The sequence below is a fragment of the Grampus griseus genome (genome assembly GCF_964374135.1).
Source record: "Grampus griseus genome assembly, chromosome: 7".
NCBI lineage: Eukaryota > Metazoa > Chordata > Mammalia > Artiodactyla > Delphinidae > Grampus > Grampus griseus.
The window spans coordinates 38,274,937-38,291,150 of NC_139001.1; the positions used below are offsets into that span (position 1 = coordinate 38,274,937).

General features: G+C 37.3%; 1 protein-coding gene across 1 annotated transcript in view; it reads right to left on the reverse strand.

Annotated features, from left to right (window-relative positions):
• The window catches only part of CCDC150 (coiled-coil domain containing 150), a gene marked incomplete at its 5' end in the record, with an annotated part of 86,678 nt that overhangs the window by 21,389 nt on the left and 49,075 nt on the right, over positions 1-16,214 (reverse strand). The window contains 1 exon segment of the mRNA XM_082657928.1: positions 2,389-2,496. Within this exon segment, the coding sequence (XP_082514054.1) occupies positions 2,389-2,496 (108 nt within the window).

Below are 16,214 nucleotides of genomic sequence, written 5' to 3' on the forward strand. Positions count from 1 at the left end.
AAAAAATACAACTGTGGGCATAAAGTGATAAACAAAGCCAAATTGCCCTCCACAGGAAAAGGGCACTCCAAACAGCAGCAAAGAAGAACGCCTTTCACCCACATCTTCCTCAATATTATACTTCCTTATAACTTTTAACCTGTAACATTAAAAATAATTTCTTCTATAAGGATTCAAGAATAGTACAAAATATGCTAACATAAGGTTTTGAAAACCTATTGGATTTTGTTCTAGAAAAGTACATTAGGAAGAATATAGTTTTTATAATTTTACCAGTGTGTATAAAATATTTATAAATATGAAAAGGCCACTAGCAAAAGTGCTTACAAAAAGGGTCTAAATAGTAGTTAACTCTAGAAGACAATCTATAGTACTTTCTATTTTTAAATATCAAACGAAGATGGATGCTCTAGTAAGTTTTCTTTGGAAAGTATTTTCCAATGTTCAAGTTCTCAGGGCTTCTATTTATGTATTTCTACTTTAAAATCAGGCTTTACCCATTTTACTATAAATGTTAAGACTATTAGCATTAATTTTTAAAGTGAAAATTAGAGTAAACATCTCAATGGTTACTCTTAAGCCAAATATGACAGTTCTGTGTCCAAGACAAAAATTAAGTATGCAATAGCCAGAAGGACGGTTTTGATCTACATCATCAGTTTTTCCTGTTTGTGAAGAAGTTCTTTCCTTGTTGTTACTCACACCTCCAAATGTTATCTTTCTATATGTTACTACTTTTCTTCATTGTTGTATAAATCTGAAATTTCCTTATGATTTAATTTGTGGCCTTCACTTACCGAATCCCGGTAAAGAAAATTTGGTGACTCATCATTTAATGGTCTTGAGGCAAGAATGTCTATTTTACCTTCCAGTCTTCCCTCCATGGTTTTAATGGCATTCAAAAGAGTCTTTAGAGAGATCCTAGAGTCTCCGATCTCCTGAGAAGACCTCACAGAAGTCAGGGTAGGTGCAAAGGTCACGTGGCGTGTAGGGTTTGGTCTAACACTGGGCAAACCAGCTGATGAAGTTCGTTCCTTTACATTGTTGACATAGGGCCTATAGCTTTCAAGGAATTTTGAAGATGCAGGCCTCTCTGGAGACTTCCTTCTTCTTGGAGGCATCACCAATTTAAAAAGACAAAATCAACTAAACCTAGAATTATTTTTCAGTGAGTGCCCCCTTTACTATGAGAAACAACACAACGTTCTAAATGAAGCTGGGATGGAAAATATACTTAAAAATGTGTTCGTTTGCTTTCAGAATGAAGAAAATACTAGTGTAAAGTATGTCCTAGTGAAGAAACAAAGCGTATCTAATGAGGTCCCCTTTACCAGTAGAGTCAGATTGTTAGAACCCTAGCAGCCTTCCATTTGAAGACACATTCTAGTTGCTTGGTTACCAAGGATATACATACACAAACATTATAGTTAAAGAAGTTACACATGCTTACAGTGTTAAAAATTAAAAATAAATAATGTGATAAATTTGTAAATCATTGAAATGAATCACTTTCTTTTAGTAACATATTCCTGGATTATTTTCTTCACTAAATGTTTTACATATCTTCTTTGTCTAATTTTCTCTGTTCATATGTTAAATTGTTATGTGACCTATGAACGGTTTTCAGTCTCAATAGCCACCATGCTAACAAGTAAGCACCTTCACTACTAATACCTCTTTCAAGTGCGCTATTGCAGGTATATCTTGTTGGCAATGAGTTCTGCGTTTGCCTGTAATTAAAAACCCAAAGAGGGCTTCCCTGGTGGCACAGTGGTTGAGAGTCCGCCTGCTAATGCAGGGGACACGGGTTCGTGCCCCAGTCCGGGAGGATCCCGCGTGCTGCGGAGTGGCTGGGCCCATGAGCCATGGCCGCTGGGCCTGCACGTCTGGAGCCTGTGCTCCGCAACGGGAGAGGCCACAACAGTGAGAGGCCCGCGTACTGCAAAAAAAAAACCCAAAAACCCAAAGATACTTGGTTCCTCACGTCTGCCGAAAGTTTTAAGGCTCAAATTAAAAAACCACTTCCTCTATGATAGAGATTCTCGATGCTTTCATCATGATGATGTTCCCTATGCATGCTCACAATACAATCTATTTTGTTTCTGAAAGGCATAACCTTCTATTCTATAATAAAGTCTGCTGAGTACATTCCTAATCTTAGCAAGTTGAGTGTCCCAATACTGCTTCAGGCATCTTTATGAATTCTTCTGTGGTTGAGTGGAACCTTGTACATCAAGGGTGTTTAAAAATGTTTTTGATAAATTGAGTCAAGTGAGAGAATATTCATCTTTCTGGGATCATATGGTGAGGTGGGGAGAAAGGCACCAATTTCTTAAAAGCTAATTAAAACAACATAGAAGCAATCTGTTTTATAGCTATTAATCACACCTGAGCATATTTGCCCTCTAGTGCCTTACTGAACTTGCGTAGATGGTCGTTCTGTGAACTGGTTTCAGTAAAAGAATGTAGTTGTTCTTCTAGCTGCTTAACTTTTATCTAGAGAAAAAAACAGAAGAATAAAAAAACAAGTCTCATTAATGAAATATATATATATATACTCCAAAACAAAAAAGAAAGATGTAACAAGTTATGCAAAAAAAAAAAAAAAATCACAGAAAATCCTTAAAACTTGTAAAAAGCAATCCTAAGTTTTTCTAATGATGCTGTTTCGTTTTTGTTTTTGTTTTTGCGGTACGCGGGCCTCTCACTGTTGTGGCCTCTCCCGTTGCGGAGCACAGGCTCCGGATGCGCAGGCTCAGTGGCCATGGCTCACGGGCCCAGCCGCTCCGCGGCATGCAGGATCTTCCCAGACCGGGGCACGAACTCGTGTCCCCTGCATCGGCAGGCGGACTCTCAACCACTGCACCACCAGGGAAGCCCTCTAATGATGCTATTTCAACTAAAATAGCTATTTCAACAAATAAAAGTAGGCTATAGCCCTATACATGTACTGAGATAATTCATTTGGTTTATAGCATTTATGGAAACTCCAAATTAACATGACTCATGAATATAACAGTGAGACGTTGTGGGTAAAATATCTCAATTTTAAAGGAACTGTGGTATCTAGTATTCAAAACCCTTTCTCAGTACGGATAATTAGAATTGTCAATATGTAAGGAGACAAGAGTCTTGTGTTTACCCACAGAGAATTACGAAAGTTGAATTAACAGAGTTCTTATAGGCTGAATTATATTTGAAAACTAACTCATAAAGCTGGCTACTCACATCTTTCACTTTAAAGAAAAGATGATTTGGGGGAATAAAATCATTAATATTTACTCACAAATCTCCAAATTGTGTATATTTCTACATTTTCTTCCTCTTATTCCCAACCCTCTCAATACAAATCAACAGTTAACATTACTGAGCCTATCTCTGAATCAGAAAAAATTTCATCCAAAATTTTTAATTTAAATAACCTTTTTCCTCTCTCAGTATCTTTTCTTGTTTCCCACCTCTGAAGGGCAAACTCCTCTTGGTTGTAGCCACTGATTGTTTTCAAGAACTGTTAAACTTTGAGTGCTAATACTTAGTTTTTTTAGAAAGGCTACATGAAAACACATTTTGTCTCAGGAAATCTCTCTTGTTCCATCAGAAGAATCCTTCTTTTTCTCATCTTTGCCTCTTTCTGGTGCTCTTTTCCACAGTGTACAGTATAAAACATGTTCCATGGCTCCCCCTTAAGTGTATTCACTTAAGGTTCAGAATTAGAATGGCTACCTCTAAAGGGAGGTATTGATGCAACACTTATTCTCATTTTAAACGTAAGCAGGGCTTCCCTGGTGGCGCAGTGGTTGAGAGTCCGCCTGCCAATGCAGGGGACGCGGGTTCGTGCCCTGGTCCGGGAGGATCCCACATGCCGTGGAGCGGCTGGGCCCATGAGCCATGGCCGCTGAGCCTGCGTGTCCGGAGCCTGTGCTCTGCAACAGGAGAGGCCACAACAGTGAGAGGCCCGCGTACCGCAAAAAAAAACAAGAACAAAACCAAAATAAACGTAAGCAAACTGCTGTTAACCTTAGAACTCAGTGGAAAATACTGATGAACACTCAAGAATTTTAGATTTGCCTCTCTTCAAACAAAACACAGGATATCCTTATTCCACAATATTTCTCAGGTAATTTACGCTACCCCCAGCCTCAGAGTACTCAATAAAATGCCCTGAAACTTGTCAGATGGCATGTTCTCATCTATGAAGCACTTTAATTTTTATACTGGGTTTATTTTTTGGAAGGATTTCTAATTCAGGACACTGAAATGGGGAAGAACACAAAAGCAAATAAATCCTGCTGCCCTCAGAGATCTGATGTTTCTGTGTCATTAAAATCCAAGTAGTTTCCATAGCTAGCTTACCAGGCAGTCTCGGGAAATACCAGTATTTCGGTCAAGGTCATATCCTCCTATTGTTTCAAATTATCTAAATATATATAGATACATATTTTTAAAAATTGAGGTATAGTTGATTTATAATATTATGTAAGTTTCAACTGTACAACATAGTGATTCACAATTTTTAAAGATTATACTCCATTTATAGTTATTATAAAATATTGGCTATATTCCATGTGATGTACAATATATCCTTGTAGCTTATTTTATACACAGTGGTCTGTACTTCTTAATCTCCTACCCTAATATTGCCCCTTACATATATTTTCTAATATAAAATATAACACTATAGAAACTGTGAGACACCTAAGAAATGGATGAAAAGGAACTTATTTTTATGTGTTTTATAATTCAAGTATTCTAAATTAATGCTATTAATAAATTTCCTAGGTTTTTTTCTTCTTCGATACATATAAGTTGGAAATAAAGTAGGACAAGCCTACAACGTCACCCCAAAGTTTGAAATGAGCTACAGAGTTGAAACAACCTAAACTGCCAGAGTTATGTATTTTGACTAGAAGTATGAAAATACATTCATAAAACTGATAATTTCAGCACAGCACCCTTAATAATATTCATATAATTCCATGAAGCAATTCAAACCAAAGAAGTACAACAACAAACAACATTGATGAATCTCTCAATTATAATGCTGGGTGAAAGAAACAAGACACACAAAAAGTATATACTGTATTATTATACAAAGTTCAAAAATTAATCTGGGGTATTAGAAGTCAGGATGATGGATAGTAACATCATGGGGGATGGTGACTGAAAAAGGCTATGAAATGGGCTCTGGGTGCTGGGAATATTCTGTGTGCTGGTCACATGGTTACCTCTACTTTGTGAAAATCCATTAACTGTACCCTGTGTACTTTTCTGTATAATATGTTATAGCTCAATAAAAATTTACTAAAACAAAACAAACAAAACCTTTAAATAATCTCTAAATTAAGGTCACAAATGCAGCTGCTCCTAAGGGGCTAGGTAGCTAACATAATATTTGAATCCAGTTGGTATAAGAGTGATGAGGCCCGTGGTAGATTAAAGTGAACATAAAGCACTAACTAACATGTTTAAAGACAAGAAAAAGGTGTTGGGCTTCCCTGGTGGTGCAGTGGTTAAGAATCCTCCTGCCAATTCAGGGGACATGGGTTCAATTCCTGGTCCAGGAAGATCCCCTATGCTGCGGAGCAACTAAGCCTGTGCGCCACAACTACTGAGCCTGTGCTCTAGAACCCGCGAGCCACAACTACTGAAGCCCGCGGGCCTAGAGCCCGTGCTCCGCAACAAGAGAAGCCACCGCAATGAGAAGCCCACGCACTGCAATGAAGAGTAGCCTCAGCTCACCGCAACTAGAGACAGCCTGCATGCAGCCAAGAAGACCCAATGCAGCCAAAAATAAATAAATAAAATAAATTTATAAAAAAAAATGTTGGAAATCTTTCAGGCATATATAGCAACATTCCTTCTATTCATCACTCAACTTAAAAAGAATAAAACATTACTAATATAGTTGAAACCCGCTGTGTAGCCTAATCCAACTAAATCTCTTCCATCCTGGAGTTAACTACTATCCTGAATTTGATGTTTTATCATGCTTATTCCTTTTTAATAATTTTACTCTAAATGTATCCCTAAACAGTATGTATTATTATTATTATTTTTTTTTGCGGTATGCGGGCCTCTCACTGTTGTGGCCTCTCCTGTTGTGGAGCACAGGCTCCAGACGCGCAGGCTCAACAGCCATGGCTCACAGGCCCAGCCGCTCCGCGGTATGTGGGATCCTCCTGGACTGGGGCATGAACCTGTGTCCCCTGCATCGGCAGGCAGACTCTCAACCACTGCGCCACCAGGGAAGCCCATGTAGTATTATTTTATAAGATTCATCCATGTTAACACATGTCACTCTACATCTTCTTATATAGACTGCTTTCTAAACTGGTATAATTACTTTTAGGAGAAATTTGACAAACTCTAGTAAATTTCAATTTATGTACATCATACAACCCAGCAATTCTCATCCTAAGAATTATACCTAGAATAGAGAATATTTTGGATGAGTACAAAGACATGTGCAAAAATTCATCATATCAGCATTATTTGCAAACAACTGAAAACTGTCTAAATATCCATCGACATAAGAAAGGATAGCCACAACGGTGAGAGACACACGTATCGCAAAAAAAAAAAAAAAAAAGGATAAATACATTTGGGCATATTTAGATAATGCAATAGTATACAGCACCATATATGAAACTAAAATCATGTTTGAGTGTGAGGCGACAGTTTCTGACAGTCTGCATTAACACCTAAAACCCGGTATTTACATCATTAAGTCAATTTTGACAATGCAATATTTTATCTAATATGGTTCATATGTAATATTTTAATCGATTATAATCCAATTGAGAGAACACACAGCAGACTATTATTTTGATTACATTTAATATGTAGCTCTTCTTTTAGATTATCTTACGAGAGTAATATGCTATACATTTACAATAGTCAAGACATAGAAGCAACCAAGATATCCATCGACAGATGAATGGATAAAGAAGATGTGTGTGTGTGTGTGTGTGTGTGTGTGTGTGTGTATATATATACGTATATATATACATATATATATACGTATATATATATATACACACATATATATATACACACATATATATACACATATATATACACACACATATATATATACACACATACATATATATACATATATATATACACACACATATATATACACACATACATATATATATACACATATATATATATACACACACACATATATATATACATATATATATACACAATATATATATATACACACACACATATATATACATATATATATACACACATATATATATACACACATACATATATATATATATACATATATATATATATACACACACACACACACACACCACACACACACACACACTCTCACACTGGTCTATTACTCAGCCATAAAAAAGAATGAACTGGGGCTTCCCTGGTGGCACAGTGGTTGAGAGTCCGCCTGCCAATGCAGGGGACACGGGTTCGTGTCCCAGTCCGGGAAGATCCCACATGCCACGGAGCGGCTGGGCCCGTGAGCCATGGCCACTGAGCCTGCGCGTCCGGAGCCTGTGCTCCGCAACGGAAGAGGCCACAACAGTGAGAGGCCTGCATACCGCAAAAACAAAAACAAAACAAAAGAACATATACACACACACATATATATAAAACTGAACCAGTCTGCTGTACACCAGCAACTAACACAAGATTGTCAATTAAAAAAAAAAAAAAGAATAACGTGCTATATAAGAGCACTTTCCCTTGGGCTGGTGAGGTCAGTGCCTTTTGGAATGTGCCAATCCAAGGCATGACATAAAAACACCAGTGAATCAATAGTTTCAAAAGTGTTTCACCTTTCAAAGGCTATCAAAAAGCTTCAGCCCTTATTACAGGAATATGGGCAGAAAAAAAGGCATGTATTTTCCTTAAGATTATAAGGATGATCTCTAACATGTAATCAAGGTTTAAAAGGATAGATAGGTAACATCAAACTCACTAATAAATTTTAAAATGTATTCCACTCCCAGCTAAAATTTGGCTTTAAGGGTTTAAGATTCGGCTATGAGTATTTAAGATTTTTCTCACACACTTAAAAATATACTTCATTTCTCTTGGGAAAGCTAAAAGCAGGTCAAAATCATGGGCCACAGCTTCTACGAGATGATTAGTGTCACAAAGGAGAAAGTATATACCCAGCCTATTACACTGATCACCTTTCCCAGTGAGAAGTAAATAAGAGAGGTGTACTTCCCCAGCTCATTTCATAGGTGAATAAGATGAAACAAGAAAATTAAGACTTGTGCAAGGTTACACAAGTATAGATGATTATACTTAACTGCATCGCTGCCTCTGGAAAATATTAATTAAAAGCACACAAATAGTGGCCAAATAGCTTTATCTTTTTATTGGACAACATACTGTTTCACAACCATGGTTTATCAACTGCCTTTCAGATCACCTGCCATTTCTGGGCTGGAGCTTGTCTGCTAACCCTATGGTAAGTCCCTTGGGCAGATGAGATAAGATTAACACTGAGGTGTTCGGCAAATCTCTAGGGAGATTACTTATTCAGTCAGCTCTATAGCTGCCAAGCCTAACCAGACTTCACTTCATACCATTCAGTCCACTGGTGCTCAACTATGGTTGCACATTGGAATCACCAGGGATTTAAAAAGTATTGAAGCCTACGACTTACTCCCTGAGATTCTGATTTAATTGCTCTGGGGTGCAAGCCTGGTCATGGGGAGTTTTCCCTTTATATTTATTTTATTATGAAAAAATTTAAATATACATAAAAATTGAAATGTGCATACACCTGCCATTCAAATTCAACCATTAACATTTTTATACTTACTTATCATATATTCATCCATCATTTTCTCTATCGATCTATCAAACTATTTACTTTTTTCAATGATTCATTTCAAAGTAAATGGCAGATATCATATACTTCCTAGCATGAAGAGTTTTTTAAATTCCCCAGGGGAGCCTACTGTGTAGCTAAGGCTGAGAACCACTAATTTAGACGTCAGTGTTTCTACTGAAGTTGGTTTAAGGCAGGTCTAGCCTTATTAGTGGCAAGCTTCCTGCTCTGAGGACACTTTAGGGACAAAACTCACATGGAGTGAAAGAACAGTATCATCTCATGCACAAGTCAATTCTATTGCCTTGCATCTCAATTTCCAGGTTATTTCTTTTTAGGAATGTTATAAAAATTCTGCAAAAAGGAGAACATATGCGATGGAGGGAATCAAGATGGTGGAGTAGGATGATGCTGAGCTCACCTACCCCTACAAACAAATCAAAAATACATCTATATGTGCAGCAGCTCTCAGTGAAAACAAACTGGAGACTGGCAGAAAGATGTCTACAACCAAGGCTGCAAAGAAAGATCCACAGAGTTTGCTAGGAAGGGAGAAGTGATCAGGTCGGGACCTATGTCCCTAGTAGGGATACAGAAGAGGAGGGGATGTCACAGGTTCAGAGATCCTCCCTGGGGATTTTGGGGCTTGAACCACATATTAGGAACCCCAGTCCTGGGGACCAACAATGGAAAGTTGAATCCCACTAGCTGGTTTGAAAATCAGTGGGACATACCAGAGAGCTGTAAGAAACTGAGACTCTGCTCCTGAAGAGCGCACACACGCTTGCTTACTCCCAGGAACAAGGTAGAGGAAACAAATTAAAAATGGCCTGGGGCTCTGGCCGGTGTCCCAAGACCACCCCAACAGCTGCCCTAGCCTGCGCGGATGCCAGCTCCAGCCCCTCTTGCTCTGGAGCAGCTCCCCACTAGGTAAAGGCTGCCACTGTCAAGGAGGATAAGCACTTGGGGGAGATGGAGTGGTTCAGACTGGGCCCTGCATCTGAATAGGGTGGGGGCAATCATTACCAGTGTGTGCAGAAGTGGTGGGGCAGGAGTTACTTGGAACTCCTACTGATGTGCTGGGACCATCCCAGTGCACACCCCAGCCCACACCAGGCACCTACTCTGGACCCTTTTGCTCCGATGCAGCTGCTCACTAGGGCGAAGGCTGCCACTGCTGGAGGGGAGAGGGAGTGCACACTTAAGAGGGAACAAAACCAGCCTGGACCTGACCCTTAGGGCTTCTGCTCCAGCACCTTGATACCTGGTCCTACACCTGATAGGGTGGCTATAGCCATTGAGCATAGGAGAAGTGCCAGCTCACACCTGGCTCTGGCTCTAGCCCCTCCGTCTTTGGAGGGTAGGAGAAGACCCTCCCTACCTCCCACCAAGGTGGTAACTGCCAGCACACCCTGGGGGAAGATGTAACCTGTGCTCACTTCAGATTCAGCTCTCCCAGCAAAGCCACTGGACACGAGCAGAGTGCACAGGGACACTCCCACACAAGGACACCCCTTTAAGTTTGGGATAAGTAACTTTTACCTAGAGATACAGAAAGTTAAACAAAATGAGAAGATAAAAGAATTTATTTCAAACAACAGAACAAAAAACACTCCTGAAAAAACAACTAATGAAATAGAGATAAATAATTTACCAGATATAGAGGTCAAAGCATGAGTAATAAGAATGCTAACTGAACTTGGGAAAAGAATAGATGAACAGAGTAAGATTTTTTACAAGGGACTAGAAAATATAAAAAAGAACCAGTTGGAGCAGATCATCATAATAACTGAAATGAAAAGTACACTAAAAGGAATTAATAACAGACTAGGAGATACAGAAGAATGCATAAGTAATCAGGAAGATACAATATTGGAAATCACCAATTCAGAAGAGCAAAAACAAATTTTAAAACAAATTTTAAAAAATGAGGATAGTTGAAGGAACCTCTGGGACAACATTCCCATTTTAGGGGTCCTAGAAGGAGAAAAGCAAGAGAAGAAGGTTAAAAATGTATTTGATGAAATTATGGCTGAAAAAATTTATTCCTGAGGATGAAGAAACAGATTTCTAAGTATAGGAAGTACAAAGAGTTCCAAATAAGATGAACCTAAAAAGACCCACACCAAGACATATTATAATTAAAATGGCAAAAGTTAACGAGAGAATTTTAGAGGCAGCAAGAAAAAAAAATAAAGAGTAACATACAACGGAACCTCCGTAAGGCTATCAGCTGATTTTTTCCATAGAAACTTGGCAGGTCAGAAGGGAGTGGCATGATATATTTAAAGTATTGAAAGGGAAAAACCTACAAGCCAGAATACTCTACCCAGCAAAATTATTATTCAGAATTGAAAGAGAGATGAAGGACTTCTCAGAGAAGCAAAAATTAAGAGAGTTCATCTAACTGATGTTACAAGTGTTAAAGGGTCTTCTCTAAGTGGAAAAGGCTACAACAAGAAGAATTTATAGGAAAGGAAAATCCCACTAGTAAAGGCAAATATAAGGTAAAGGTTGTGGATCAACTACTTAAATAAGCTAGTACAAGATTAAGAGACAAAAATTATAAAATCAACTATAACTACAATAAACAGTTAAGGGATAGACATGAATATGTAAAATATGACATTGAAAACACAAAATGTGGGGGAGGGGAATAAAAAATGTAGCTTTTTAAAAGTGTATAAATGTATCTGAACTTAAATGACTATTGGTTTAAAATAAGCTCTAGGTCAATATATATGAACTCCACAGTAACCACAAGTAAAAAACCTACAATAGATACACAGAAACTAGGAAAAGAATACAAGCACACCACTAAAGAAAATCATCAAACCACAAGGGAAGGAAGTAAAAGAAGATAACAGAGAAGAACTATAAAAACAACCAGAAAACTAGTGACAAAATGGCAATAAGTACACACTTATCAATAATCACTTTAAATATCAATGGATTAAATGCTCCAGTCAAAAGACATAGGGTGGCTGACTGGATAAAAATGAAGACCCATCTATATGCTGCCTGCAAGAGACTCATCTCAGAGACACACACACAGCCTGAAAGTGAGGGGATGGAAAAAGACAGTTCATGTAAATGGAAGAGGAAAAAAATGCTGGGGAAGCAATACTCGTATCAGACAAAGTAGACTTTAAAATAAAGTCTATAACAAAAGACAACAAACAGCATTATATAATAATAAATGGATCTGTACAACAATAGGATTAACTTTCATTAACATATATGTACATAATATAGGTGAACCTAATCAGGAGCATCTAAACATATAGAGCAAATATTAACAGACATAAAGGGAGAAAATGACAACAATACAATAATAGTACAGGACTTTAACACTCCACTTGCATCAATGGACAGAAAATCAATAAGGAAACAGTGGTCTTAAATGGCACATTAGACCAGTTGGACTTAATAGATATCTACTGGACTTTACATCCCAAAACAGAAGAATACACATTCTTTTTAAATGCATATGGGGGTTTCCCTGGTGGCACAGTGGTTGGGAGTCCACCTGCCAATGCAGGGGACACAGGTTCGAGCCCTGGCCTGGGAAGATCCCACATGCTACGGAGCAACTAAGCTCATGCGCCACAACTGCTGAGCTTGTGCTCTGGAGCTCGCGTGCCACAACTACTGAAGGCCGTGCGCCTAGAGCCCGTGCTCCACAACAAGAGAAGCCACTGCAATGAGAAGCCTGCGCACCGCAGTGAAGAACAGCCCCCATGTGCCACAACCAGAGAAAGCCTGCACACAGCAATGAAGACCCAATGCAGCCAAAAATTGAAAAAAAAAATAAAGTTTAAATGCATATGGAATGTTCTCCAGGATAGATCACATGCTAGGCCATAAAACAAGTCTCAACAAATTTAAGAGAACAGAAATTATATCAAGCATTTTTTCTGAACACAATGGTATGTAACTAGAAATCAACTACAGGAAGAAAAATGGGAAAACCACAAACATGTGGAGACTACACAACATGATATTAAAACCTATGGGTAGGTAAAGAAATCAAAGAGGAAATCAGAAAATACCTTGAAACAAATGAAAATAAAAACACAACTTGCCAAAATCTACAAGATGCAGCAAAAACAGTCCTAAGAGGGAAGTTTATGGCGACACAGGACTACCTCAAGAAAAAAGAAAAATTTCAAATGAACAACCTAACACGCCATCTAAAGGAATTAGAAAAAGAATAAAGCCCAAAGTCAGCTAAAGGAAGGAAATAATAAAGATCAGAGAGGAAATAAATGAAAAGGAGACTAAAAAAAAAAAAACACCAATAGAAAAGATCAATGAAACTAAGAGCTGGTTTTTGGAAAAGATAAATAAAATCAATAAGCCTTTAGCCAGGCTCTTTAAGAAAAAATGACAGAGGACACAAATGAACAAAATAATAACTGAAAGAGGAGAAATTGCAACTGATATCACAGAGGTACAAAAAAACATCAGAAGAGAATACTATGAACAGCTATATGCCAACAAACTGGACAACCTAGAAGAAATGGATAAATTTCTAGAAACATACAATCTTCCAAGACTGAATGAGGAAGAAAGAGATAATCTGAATAGACTGATCACTAGTAGTGGAACTGAATTAGTAATCAAAAAACTCCCAGCAAACAAAAGTCCAGGACCTGACAGCTTCACAGGGAAATTCTATCAATAATAAACATATAAAGAAGAGCTGATACCTATCCTTCTCAAACTACTCCAAAAAACTGAAGAGGAGGGAACACTCCCAAATTCATTCTATGAGCCCACGATTACCCTGATACCAAAATCAGACAAAGACACCACAAAAAAAGAGAAAATTACAGGCCAACATCTCTGATGAATATAGTTGCAAAAATCCTCAACAAAATATTAGAAAACTGAATTCAACAATTATAAAAAGGATTATATACCGTGATCAAGCGGGATTTATTCCAGGGATGCAAGGATGGTTTAATACCTACAAATTGATAAATGTGAAACACCACATTAACAAAAGAAAGGATAAAAATCACATGATCATCTCAACAGATGTAGAAAAAGCATTTGACAAAATTCAACAACCATTCATGATACCAACTTTCATCAAAGTTGGTATAGATGAAACATATCTCAACATAAATAAAGGCCATTTATGACAAACCCACAGCTAACATCATACTCAATGTTGGAAAGCTGAAAGCTTTTCCTCTAAAATCAGGAACAAGACAAGGATGCCTACTCTTCCCATTTATATTTAACACAGTATTGGAAGTCCTAGACACAGGAATCAAACAAGAAAAAGAAACAAAAGGCATCAAACTGGAAGGGAAAAGGTAAATCTGTCACTATTTGCAGATGACATTATACTTATATATAAAACCCTAAAATCTCCACCAAAGAACTATTAGAATAAATTAATTTGGTAAAGTTGTAGGATACAAGATTAATATACAGAAATCTGTTGCTTTTCTATACTCTTATGATGAACAATCAAAAAGAGAAAGCAAAACAATCCTGTTTAAAATCACACCAAAAGAATAAAATTCCTAGGAATGATCTTAACCAAGAAGGTGAAAGACCTATACTCTCCAAAACTATAAAACACTGGTGAAGGAAATTAAAGATGATATAAGGAAATGGAAAAATATCCCATGTTCACAGAAATTTTGGTAAAATGTCCATACTACACAAAGCAATCTACAGATTTAATGCAATCCCTATCAAAATACCCATGACATTTTTCACAGAACTAGAATAATCATAAAATTTATATTGAACCACAACAGATCTTGAATAGCCAAAGCAATCCTGAGAAAAATGAACAAAGTTGGAATTAACATATTCTCCCTGACTTCTGACTATATTACAAAGCTACAGTAATCAAAATAGTATGGTACTGGAATAAAAAGAGACACATAGATCAATGGAAAAAAAACAGAGTCCAGAAAGAAAACCACACATATATGGTCAATTATTTTACAACAAAGGAACCAAGAATATACAATGGGAAAAAGGTAGTCTCTTCAATAAACTGTGTTGGGGAAATTGGACAGGCAGTTGCCAAAGAAAGAAAATGGACCACTAACTTATACCATTTACAAAAATTAACTTGAAATGGATTAAAGACTTGAATGTAAGACCTGAAACCACAAAACTCCTAGAAGAAAACACAGAACACTCTATGACATACATTGTAGCAATCTTTCTTTGGTTCTGTCTCCTAAGGCAAAGGAAACAAAAGCAAAAATAAAACAAATGGGAGCTAATTAAGCTTAAAAGCTTTTGCACAGCAAACAAAACCATTGGCAAAATGAAAAGACAACCTACTGAGTGGAAGAAAATGTTTGCAAATGTAATGACTGATAAGGGTTTAATATCCACACTATATAAACAGCTCATACAACTCAATATCAAAAAACCCAAACACCCCAATTAAAAAAATGGTCAGAAAACCTGAATACACATTTCTTCAAAGAAGATGTACAGAGGGCCAACACACACATGAAAAGATGCTCAACATTGCTTATCATCAGGGAAATGCAAATCAAAACCACAATGAGATATCGCCTCACACCTGTCAGAATGGCTATCATCAAAAAGACCACAAATAACAAACGTTGGCAAGGATGTGGAGAAAAGAGAACCCTAGTGCAATGTTGGTGGGAATGTAAATTGTTGCAGCCATGTGGAAAACAGTATGGAGGCTGCTCAAAAAACTAAAAACAGAACTACCATATAATCCAGCAATTTCTCCCAAGTATGTATCTGGAGAAAATGAAAATACTAATTCAAAAACCCCAATGTTCAATAATAGTGGGGGACTTTAACACCTCACTTACACCAATGGACAGATCATCCAAACAGAAAATTAATAAGGAAACACAAGCATTAAATGACACAATAGACCAGATAGATTTAATTGATATTTATAGGACATTCGATCCAAAAACAGCAGATTACACTTTCTTCTCAAATGCGCATGGAACATTCTTCAGGATAGATCACATCTTGGTTCACAAATCAAGCTTCAGTAAATTTAAGAAAATTGAAATCATATCAAGCATCTTTTCTGAGCAAAACGCTATGAGGTTACACATCAATTACAGGGAAAAATACATAAAAAACACAAACACATGGAGGCTAAACAATACATTATGAAATAGCCAAGAGAGATCACTGAAGAAATCAAAGAGGAAATCAAAAAATACCTAGAGAAAATGACAATGAAAACACAACGATCCAAAACCTATGGGATGCAGCAAAAGCAGTTGTAAGAGGGAAGTTTATAGTAATACACTCCTACCTCAAGAAACAAGAAACATCTCAAATAAACAATGTAACCTTACACCTAAAGGAACTAGAGAAAGAACAACAAACAAAACCCAAAGTTAGC